This window comes from Lottia gigantea (assembly GCF_000327385.1).
Source record: "Lottia gigantea unplaced genomic scaffold LOTGIsca_34, whole genome shotgun sequence".
In the NCBI taxonomy this organism is placed as follows: Eukaryota; Metazoa; Mollusca; class Gastropoda; family Lottiidae; genus Lottia; species Lottia gigantea.
Window position 1 is genome coordinate 2,135,263 of NW_008709146.1, and position 11,618 is coordinate 2,146,880.

Sequence of the window (11,618 nt, forward strand, 5' to 3'; positions counted from 1 at the left end):
TATACACAATATACAATACTAGATCACAAAAGCCAATTGCAAAAAAGTAAAGCAAGGGAAATAACTTGCACTGAAATACGTGTAAGAGATATCTTCTATTCGCTCCTTGTTCTAATAATTGACGTGATGGCAAATGGAGCTCCGAGATAAACTAACCCACGTTTGAGGACACTTCTAACTGAGTGAAGAAAATGTGAAGATTGGGACTTGGGAGTTTCCAACTTGAAGTTACCAACGATGTTGATGGTACGAGGTGAAACTTGGAGTTCGTACAGTGTAGATCGATGTTTACAGCCGTTCCAGCGATGATATATCAAGCATGGGAGATAAGTTAGCTGAAAAGAGTTGAATGTGCAATGAATTTGTGTTAAACTATACCTTACAAACTTTAAATTTAAATTTGAAATCGGATTTGAAAAATGGAAAGGGTTTGAATAGTAGAGATAAAATTCGAGTTTCTAATTTTATGTAGCCAATGTATATCAACTTACCATGCTATTTTGAGACTGAAAACTTCTTTACACAAATCTTCGGGATAAAAACATCTCTGTTTTACTGGATTAAATATTGGACCGCCCTTTTCTTTGTCACATTTATAATGATTTTGGATTTGACTTCTAACACAGTCGTAATAATACCCCACCCCTTCCTTCAGATTGGGATATAATCCATTTGGTTTATCATTACACTCAGTTGGCGTATTACAAACATCACATTCTGTACGAACACTACCACTACAGTCATAGGATGTCATAGTCAGACCTCGTTCACACTGGAACACCTTCGTACAGTCATTCTCGTCGGAATGGAATCCATCGTTTTTATGAGTACATAAATTGGTTAGATTACCACAAGGTTTGGGCTGATCACGGCTGGATTCACAGATTTGTAATTCTGGGTTAAATATACCACTAGGACACATTGAAATTCCTTCTAGTTGTTGATCTTTACATTCAAAATAATGGGTACATCTGCCAAACATGTCTAAGTGGTAGCCATTAAGTGAGGATTCACAAATATTAGGCATTTCCAAATCTCCACAGGGATACGGTACTGCTTCCGGTTTCTGGCATATTGAAATTACAGGATTAAACATTTCTCCCTTTTCACATCGAAAGAACCCGGTGAAAATATAGCCCTTACATACATAATATATGTCACATCTTCCGTATTCATCAGCGTATATCCCGTCTCTTCTACCATCACACACTGGCCGCCATCCGCCATGTTGTCTAGGAATACTATATGGGGTTTCACAAGCCCTGGTCAAAGGCGAAAAAACAGCACTTTTATCACACACGCCTTGGAACACTGTTCGTTCTTTATAACATTCTACAAAGAAAGGTTTCCATTCCAGTTCTGACCAAGGGTTGAGCCCATCTGGTAATTCTAGACAAGAAGCGTATCGTACCCAGCAAGGTATACAGTGAGATGTTTCGTGACAATGATTGGCTCTGTAATCACCTGGAATAGACAAAGAGTCCGATACAAGTACTAACAACGACAATATCTGAGAAACAGAATAGTAGTTCAATCAACCTGTAACAAACTTAAAGTTAGATTACAATTGCGTCTCTTGTTTGTTTTCTGATATTTTTCTTCGCCATTGTAATCTAGCATGTCTGTTACCACAGTCCCGTTCAAATGACGTTTTTGTTAACGAATCAAAGCGTGTCATTCTAGATTACGGGTTTGATTGACCAGCAACTTGATGATTCAATAAGGTGGTTGACAAAGAAATCTAATGGAGCAGAACACGGTCTTACACGGTGATTTTGGTTCGTATCGATCACCACATTTAACATCTTCAAAATCTTCACACTGTTTAGTTTCTGTGGAGAACAGTTGTGGGTAAGGACATTCCATTATAAATCCACTGTAAAATGTCTGCATGACGGCATCAGGGTGGGCGCTGCAGTTGTAATACCAGGCACAGTTCTCAGAATGGTGGCTTAATACTTTCCCTGTCGCGCTGCATGTAAATGATTCCAATTCTATGTGGGGAACTGAAACAAAAATGGAATGAAATCGTTTTAAATATAGCCTGTCGAAGCCATGCTCCTGTATGGGGCGAGGTATTTAATAAATGACGCTCATAACAGAACATAATAGTAGTAGCGGTTAATGGCAAGACTGATTGAGGATCGTATTAGGAAAGAACTGGTTATTAGAAAACCTTTAGAGAGGATAATAGGACAGAATTGAGTATTGGATAGACTAAGTGGAGAGAATAATAGGACAGAACTGGGTATTACATCTACCATTTGGAGGTCATGATAGGGCTAAACCGGTTATACTAATTTGAGAGCACAATATTACAAAACCGGTTATTGGATAGACTAATTGGACAGCATAATAGGACAGAACCGGGTATTGGATGGACTAATTGGAGAGAATAATTGAGAGCAAAAAAGATCTGAACATAGATACTTTTAATGAACAACTCTTTAGATCTTTTAACAAGTTTTTCTCGGTGATTATATGGACTAATGTTTATGCATCGTTTAAAAATCAGAATAAATATTGCATTTAGACCTTATAATAATATTTCATTTTGTAGTGTGTTTTCTTCATAATAATCAATATTAATATTATCTGTTTGTTGAACAATAAGCTGAAGCCACCAAGTCAATATTTCAGTGTTATTTAGATAAACATTTCTAACTTCCAATTATTTTCATTCTCATGATTCTTTAAAGAATCGGTACAAGTCGTAACGAACTAAATCTGAAAGCAGTTTTATTATTTTAATAGTACTTTATTGTACTTAACGTTAGTTCATACAAGCCGATTCATTGTGGTGTGGTGGCTCAAAAGGTAGAGGTGAAAATCTTTTATATCGCTTCGGATAACTCAATCTGATCACAGCTGTACTGTTCAGATGAAGAGCGTTAAAAAGCGAAAGGATCTATGCGGTATATATGCATCTAGCATATATGCCGCTGTGCTTTATCCACATCGATGTATTTAGTGACAAATTTACATTTTACACTGTTACTGTGATCAAATTACTGTTGCCAATATAACTTGTGACCATTTTTGTAACAATATATTTTCTCAAACATAATAAAAATGATTAGTGAGCAGAGTTTCTCTTTACTATCCCTCACTCTTGTGGCCATATTGCTGTGACCAATTTCCCATCCAATTACTGTGGCCTAGTGACCCAACTCCCCGTGGCCAAAGTAAAAGTATATTCAACACAAGCCTTTACAAAAGTATCTAGAGTCTCTGTTGAAAAACACAAAAAGACATCTATCATATGAAAAGATATACCGAAATGGCAAATTAAACCAACTCAAAATCTCTACCCTTGAGAAAACAGACTGCAAAAATAGTAGCTTTCAGCCAGTCAACCGTAATTCGTTTTCATCATGCTATTGTATTCTAATAAATGAAAAGTAAGACAAACCTTTCATTTGTAAAGTAGTTGGTTGTCTAAATTGGCTTCGAGGAGATTTGTGTCGAGGATGCCAAATTAAAGATGGTTGCGTTCCCCTGGTTATTTCTGGTGGAGAATCAAATGGTAGTTTATCACAGTCATCATTTTCAGAACCTTTCTTAACACATTCACTAACTTGTATAGAAAATACCTCTCCATCATCACATACAGGCATTTCTTCAACAACTCCATATGAGCACACAAAATATCGAGAACAATTAGAGGGATGTCGAATTAAACTTTCATCTTGTTTAAAACTACAATGCACCTGAATATACTTCTTCCCATTATCAACTATATCTTGAGCAGGTTCTGGAATGTAACGATAATTCAATTCTTCTTCTTCGTCTTCCTCTTCTTCTATTGCTTCTTTGTCTTCTTCTTCTTCTTCACTGCCACTTTTTTCAATATTTTCTGTTGAATCGCCGACATACTGCTCATCGTCTTGCACCAAGTTTTCTTCTGGGTTTATGACGTCAACATTTTCCCGCTCTTTTCTATCATCTGTATACGCAAAATAGATAAGTAATACTACCATTAAATAAATGGATCCCAGATGCATTTTGATCAGTCGTGTAGTCCAAATCTTACTTGGGATTCACTCGTTACAGCTATACGTAAATGTTAGGTCACTATACGATATAAAACTATATTCAATTGCGAGTCTACGAATTGAAATGTGATATTCATTCTAAACAACGAAATCTGGTTAAATCTCGATGCGAAAACAACGAGATGTTACATGTCAGCTATTTTGGAGACATAATTTTCCTAATCACGGGTCCACAGACGTACAATGTCGGATTGGTGAAGAATTTGAATCAATGCCCAGTGAATAGCGAGGCCTTTATTTCTTGAGAACAATGTTTACAATGGGCTGTTTAACATTGACAATCAACTTGCAGAAATCAAACAAAATAAACAAATTGTTATTGACCCAAAAACAAGAAAACATTTGATTTGTTTGGAGGGTAAACTTTTGAGAAACGTCGCGTGTTGCAACTTCGAAATGTTACCGTACGTTTCCATTCGTATGTATTTAGAGCCGGTCGTTTCTGTAGCGGAATGATATGGTGTTGAAGAGATTGGAGATATTTTGGTGTGACAATCTACCACCAAAAATCCGCAAAGAAGGGTGTCGACATAAGCTGTAATTGAGAATTTTTGTAATTTTTGATAGGGCAAATTTGAATCAGGAAATCATGTTATACGTTCAATTCAAATTTTGTTTTCCTTCATGCTCCTTCAGCAACATAATTCGTTCCAGAGGCTTTTTTAGTTTTAGAAGGGAATTACGTTTAATGTAAAAATACAAAATTGAACATTTCATTTATCGATCACTTTTGAAAAACTGTTTGATATCAAATGCTGCATAAAAAGTATGGTACAAATTTATTATTTATTTTGGCAAGTAAATATCACTGCTAAACACGTTTATCTGCAGAACACAAAAAATATATCCTTTTTACATTATTGATTTTATTGTGATTTTTTGCAAATTTTTGACTAAATTGTAAACAGACCTGGTCGAATTTATGTCCCTATACAGATATCATTAAAATTATTATTATTAGCCTGGCTCATGTATGTATGTGTACATGTATACAGAAACCTAGTATTATGTGGAATTTCATGTTGTTAACATTTTATGTAGTTATGTAGCCTGAGAGCAACCCAAATCCCAAAATTTAACATAAATGAGACGTACTGGTGAGAAATAGTGGAAATATTGAATTACCAGTTTAAATGTAACTATTAGAACCCTGTGTCGTGCAATCGTACTTCTGTAGCGAAAAAAACATTGATGCAATGAATTACCATGAACCAGTTAATGATAATTAAGCTAATGGCGAAAAATCGAATGGTCAATGATAAAGATTGTGATAAACACACAAAAAAAATCATAAAAAACTTATCTCGCCGCCATATATGATACAGGAGATAAATAAATTTTTACAAATTAAATGAGATGAATTGTCTGGTAATCTTCAAACCGGAAATGGTTCTAAGATAGCGGATACTGAAATCTCGCCAACCATTATGTATTATTAAAAAAAAATCATAAATGGACTATGAAATGTACTGACAACTTTCTTCAATGTCTCATCATAGTCTTACCCTTAATTGTAAAAATAAACCAATATTGCACATTTCGCAAACCATGTTGCAACAACATCGGATGAACACAGTAGCCCCTATCACATCCACAGACCAGACAAGTCGTATTTTAATCATTCAAGTAATATTACGAACATCATATGTTACAACTTTCTCTCGTGATTTTCTTCCAGTTTCTTTCATTTGAATCTGTTTTATCAGATGCTTTTTCACTACGATAATATTGAAATGAATATTGATATAATTCATAATCAGATAATTCCAAGGTCACCCATACCGTATTGACAGTTATGTTTCTCATCTTCATTACAATTAGGTTAAAGAAAATACTGACTTTACTAAAGGTCTGATCCCTTGATGCTTGCTTAATTGTATTTTATTGTAATTATTGTATTTTGAACTTACAAGATTGTGTACGATTGGGCCTAATTATTTATCAAGATTGAAGGGTACATGTAGGTTGTAATCAGTATTGTTTAGATTCATGACAACACTATACCACTAATTGACTATCCTTAATTGTAGTCTTTGCCACTGTTAAAATTCATTTGCATAACTTCAGGTTCAGAATAAGCAGATTCCGACGTCTGTTTAGTCTTGATAGAATGAAGATATTATGCAGCTTTAATGTTATACGCGAAAAGACATAAAAACATAAGGAAATTATCCAAAGGTACAACCGAACTTCTGTCGTGATCGGGGTTAGAGATAAAGAAAGTTATTCTGTTTACTCGTTTGACTTGGAAAGTGTTTTAACTCTTTCAAATTGTAGCAGTAGGTTTGGGGAAAAATTTACTGTTACCTAGAATAAAATGTTAAAAACTGGATACTATAAATAATATAGTATTTGATAAACTTAATTCGAAGTGAGTTGTGGGGTATAAAATTAACCATGTCACTCCCACGCAATAGACTTTTTTTTATACTTGCTTGTCATAGTATACTTAGCATTCTTTAATTCAATTGTGATTTAATTTGTCAGAGTTAATTGACGTTACGAAGAATTGTGATATCTCATTCCCATACATATGTCATTGTAGGATCAATGAAATAAGTGACAAGACCCATCATGCTTGATAATAATATTTAAAAAAAAAAGTAATTACTGGAAATCTGAAATGCCAGACATTTGGTTAGTTTTAAAGGGGTTTGATTTGAGTTTTGAATGTATGTAAATAGTCTTCAGATGTACTAGAAATGTACGAAAATCGCATAATTCCTTTAAGAATACTTCAAACTAGGAATTTTACTCACTATTTCTATGTATGTCTTTTATATACATCAGAGAGTATCTTAAAATGACGAGCCATAGTTTGATCAACTACCAAACCAACAGCACAGAATCATCCAACTGAACCAATCCATCTACCAACTACTACGACAACCAACAACTTCCTAGCTTGCGATATCAGCATCCGCTGGAATCGAACGTTAACTTGTCATATTATCATCTAATGCATTTTATGCACAATTTCAACCACATCATATTCAGAACTTTTTGTTCATGCTCACGGATTGTAATCTGGATTTGATCAATTCCATGGTAATATTAATTATACGGGAAAAACAGTTCCAGTGAATTATTAGACAGTTAATGAAACATGAAAAGGAAAAAACACAGGTTAATCAATAATCTGACTGCCTCTAAGAATGGATATCAATTACATGCCGTCTCCAAATTGGTCTTTTTTTCAGTCACAGAGAGGATTTTGTCAAAAGGTGGCATATCCTGCTTCAACATTAGTAATTATCTTCAAATCAATGCCTTATTTTAGTTATGTGCTTCCTCAATGCATAATTGCATTGGATCACATAAATATTGACCATTTGAGAATGCAGTCCTTTATTTAGTGTAGGCCCTAAATCCCATATCCCTACTGGAATACCAAAAACAAAAGCTGAGAAACTTAACATCAACAGTTTCCTAGTTTTGGTACGACCAATTTGGAAAGCATGTACTTATCAATGGCGGAGTCAGGTTTACGTCCAAAGGAGGGGGGTGGGGGGGATATCTGATATTGCCCGAATCTCTAACCTAGTGATGAGATTTTTGCCCGTGCTTTCGGGGCTGCGAGAGGGGGGAGCGGGGGGTGGGGGGGGTCTACCCCCTTTTGGCTCCGCCACTGGTACTTATGTACTATTCCTGACTTGTACGTGTCGTGTTTTTCTTTGTTGCTGAAAAGTTTGAGATGTTGGGTGCATATTTTCAATCTGGCTTGTTGTCGTTGGCTGTCCACATGCATAGGAAAATACTTTGTGACCTTTTCCTTACCAATTTGTTCATTTGTCATTTATGTTTATGTTGTCTATATATGATTAAGCTATACATCAAACCAAAATCTTCGTGCAGAAACATAATTATTGAAAATAATCTTATACACAATCTGTAGAAAGTTACCATAATTGATTGACTTGCATAATATGATGTAGTGTGATTTGGAAACTGTTATAATGAGAACCCCTGACATGAATATGTCATTGGCAGAAAATATACTGCCATTTACAGATTTATTTATGAGAATTTAAGGGATTTATGCGTTTAATAACAGCAGGATGGAGTTAGGTCGTATAAGACGGCAATAAAATTGATCTAGACATGAATACTTTGAATATGGTTTCTAACAAATGAATACTTGAGAATATACTGTACAAGTAACTATTATAACATCTTAATTGGTCTATTCCTGAGTCTTATCTGCAGTGTGTGCCAATTTCGTGGGTCTTCAAATAATTAAGTTTGAACAAAACTAAATTAAGTTATATGCAGTTGTTGTCACATCTGTCGATTGGTTAATTTATGATTAAAAGTCCATAAACGTATATATCATTACACGACATCTGAGATAGCGTCCTGAAGTTTTTTCAGTATCATTTAGAAAATCGTTTAGCTTGAGAAATATACTCTACTAGTTATTGTAGAAAGTGAAGCGATCGATCGCCTCTTGTGGCTAATATAAAACCAATACAAGTGAATAAAACAGTTGACTATTGAGACTTACTTTTCAAGATATATCGTTAATTTAATCAAATCGGTAATTGGACGAAATTACTTACAGAACTCTGAGTAAAACTTAAGGAATTAATCTTCTCTAGTTCTGATTTTTTTTAATCTAAAAAAAATCTTAAGTTTGTTAAAACGGAGGAGGAGGAAGTATATTGAATTGTATTATATGGAAAAAGTAAACATATCTCAAGGTAGGTTAAGTTACACATTTTTTTTAGATTCATATTACAACTTACAATTTGTTATTGGCATGCTCGGATCAAAAATGTAACCTATTACCTAAACATGCTGTCGATTGCGTATTTTCTCAAACTATTTTGTAATCAAATGAATCCTGATGAAAAATTAATGCCGAAATTAGGTTGACTAGTCACTTGTATCGCATGAATAGGTATTGGTTATGCGGAACCTATGGTAACTAGTAATTCTAAATTGCATTCTTTTTTATTCTTGAAGGCATTTGACTTTGGTTAATGGTTGGGACTTAGTTAAGTTTATTTATTTGTAGCTTGAAGCTGCCAAGTATACAAAACTAATATGCATTGTGGAAGGTGTCGCGTGACATAATCTTTAAAAAATACCTCAGAGGTTCGTCGACTCGAGCTCTTTTTTTCTCATATCTGTTAGCAATTTGGAATATACGTGAAGGAGTCCTGTAAAATAAGCAGTGCGTTTACCAATAATTGTTGGTATAAAATGTACTTAACAGTTTTCACGTCAAACAGTCGAAATATTATGGTGTTTCAGCAAAAATGTAATATAATATTATCAAACTGTTTTCCATTATAAGCAAAATGACAAAATGACTTGTAAATAAGGCACTGATAACATTATTTATGCAAGGTATTATGCACATCGTGACCTTCGATTCTGAAGAAACATGTGTTGTTTAGAAACTGTCGTTGAGTGCATTGAATTTATTTATTATTCCTGTCCTAATTCAAATTCTATTGACAGGTATTGATCTTAAAATAATAAAAAAATACATTTATAAATACAGTTAACATACTTTTCGCTTATGTATGTTATTAGAAACCTGCTTAAATTTGGCTGACATCTGATTATTTTCAATTTTTAATCCTATTATCTTGTCTTCTTTTAAAAAAAATAACAATTATTAACAATAACAAATTGAAGGTTGCTGTGATATGATATTTCCAACAATAACAAGTTTGAACATTGCTTAAGTAAGTTATTTATAATAATAACATATTTTAATCGTAAATTAATCAGGGTGACCTATCATAATGTGAAATAAAATTGAAGTTTAATTATCGGGAGCCTTCTAAGTTTTCTGCAATGCTTTGATAGATGGAGTGTGGTTTATAACACTTTTAGAGTCTACATATGGGAATTGCATCAAATTTTGCGTTAACGGTTATGTTAACATCCATCAAAAATGACTCCATTCTAAGTAATGAGGTTTTTTTTCGTTTATAACTTGCGACATGATGAACAATGTAATGGAGACAAGGTGTCAGATTTACAAAGCTTGTCACATGTATATGGATTGCGATTTAGAGCTTACTTGGCAAGAAAAGAAGCATGCAATTACCTTTCTTGACAGTTGAATACATCAATCAATTTAGCTTCACAGAAACAAAGGTTCTTTGACACCGAGTTTGTCGGGAATTGGGAATCGATTTGTTCATCGATAGTTCCGTATATTACAACAGTGTTCGAGGCAACTTCAGATATCATAGAAATACCAAACCATACTAACATAATACAAGCCATGTTTTGATTATTTTAAAAGGGACCATATACTGACCTACAATTGACAATAATGTAACGATATTCCGCTTTGAAAGAGGACGTTGTTTCTTTCTATAGATGGAGGGCATTATTTATTCTGAATGAGATATCATGGAAATACCAAACCAAAATAATCTATATAATGCAAGCAATGTTTTAATGTTTTAAAAAGGGTTCAGTTATTGACCATTAACGTATTTTGTATCGATTTACAGTTTTGTTTTTTGAATGGAGGGCAAATTTAATCTTAAGACGATACCAAACCACACTAATCATTGAGACACCTCTTATTTTTGGTCTCCCACTCAGGCGCGTATCTACTCAGGCACGAGATTCGCCCCTGCAAACAAAGTTTCGATGTGTTAGAAAGGTTACAATTATTGACAATTATGCGTATAGGACAATTATAGATTTTGTAACGATAAACAATTTTCCTTCTTTTTACATGGATGCAGGGCATTTATTGATAGCTATTTGATACAATAATATACAGCCTTCATATTCATTTTTGTTATTGACTCTCTGTTAGCTACGTTTTCTGGAATCGAATGGTCCTCAGTGAGAAATTGAATGCGGATTAATTCAGTGAGTGCGCAAATGCCCTCTATCAATAGAAAAACTCAACTAATATTCACAATCTCAAATGTGAGGTAAAAAGATTTAAAAAAAATCGAAAAGCATAGAAATGACTAGAGCTATCATCTGCTACTTATGCGTAATAACATTGAATAGCAAGAAGAGAAAAAAACTCCGAATAGATTGAAAACTTATTAAAATGTTTGTCCGAAGGCAACAATTCAAATTACATTCAATATTGCTTTCTTATATACAAAAGATTAACCTCCAATTCCCTTGCCATTTAATAACACGGATACAATCTTAAGAGAAATTTTACGGTGTTAAAGTTTTTAGTGGAAGATTTTTATAATTTGTCCGGTCCTACATAAATCTTAGAATCAGCAACTAATAACTGACCTCCAGGTCGAATGGTAGATTCATTAATCAACTAGAGTAAGTTTGCTCACTCCATAGTAATTAGTGCGGAAACATCTACTCACTTCCATTGCTTGGAAATCAATTATTTTAACCTTGACTTGCATCCTGGAGCTCATTGGACACATTTTATTTTGGCACTAAAATGTAGCATAACGTCTGACTTTTGGAAAAAAGAGAATCAGAACTTTGTCTCACAAGACGATTTGTTACCATCATGCACCTTGCTACAGACCCTTCCTTTTTAAAGATGTATTGAGGGAAAGGGCTATTTACCACTATGGAGGAACATTATACGATGTAATG

The 11,618-nt window shown here is 34.0% G+C and overlaps 1 protein-coding gene across 1 annotated transcript; it reads right to left on the bottom strand.

The window, feature by feature from the left end:
* Positions 1-487: 487 nt before the first annotated feature.
* On the bottom strand, positions 488-4,004 carry LOTGIDRAFT_162544 (hypothetical protein; the record flags this gene model as incomplete). The annotated part of the gene is made up of 3 exons (XM_009058519.1): positions 488-1,464; positions 1,767-2,006; positions 3,413-4,004. 3 exons carry the CDS (start codon positions 4,002-4,004, stop codon positions 488-490), a joined length of 1,809 nt encoding a protein of 602 aa, XP_009056767.1.
* Positions 4,005-11,618: the final 7,614 nt, after the last annotated feature.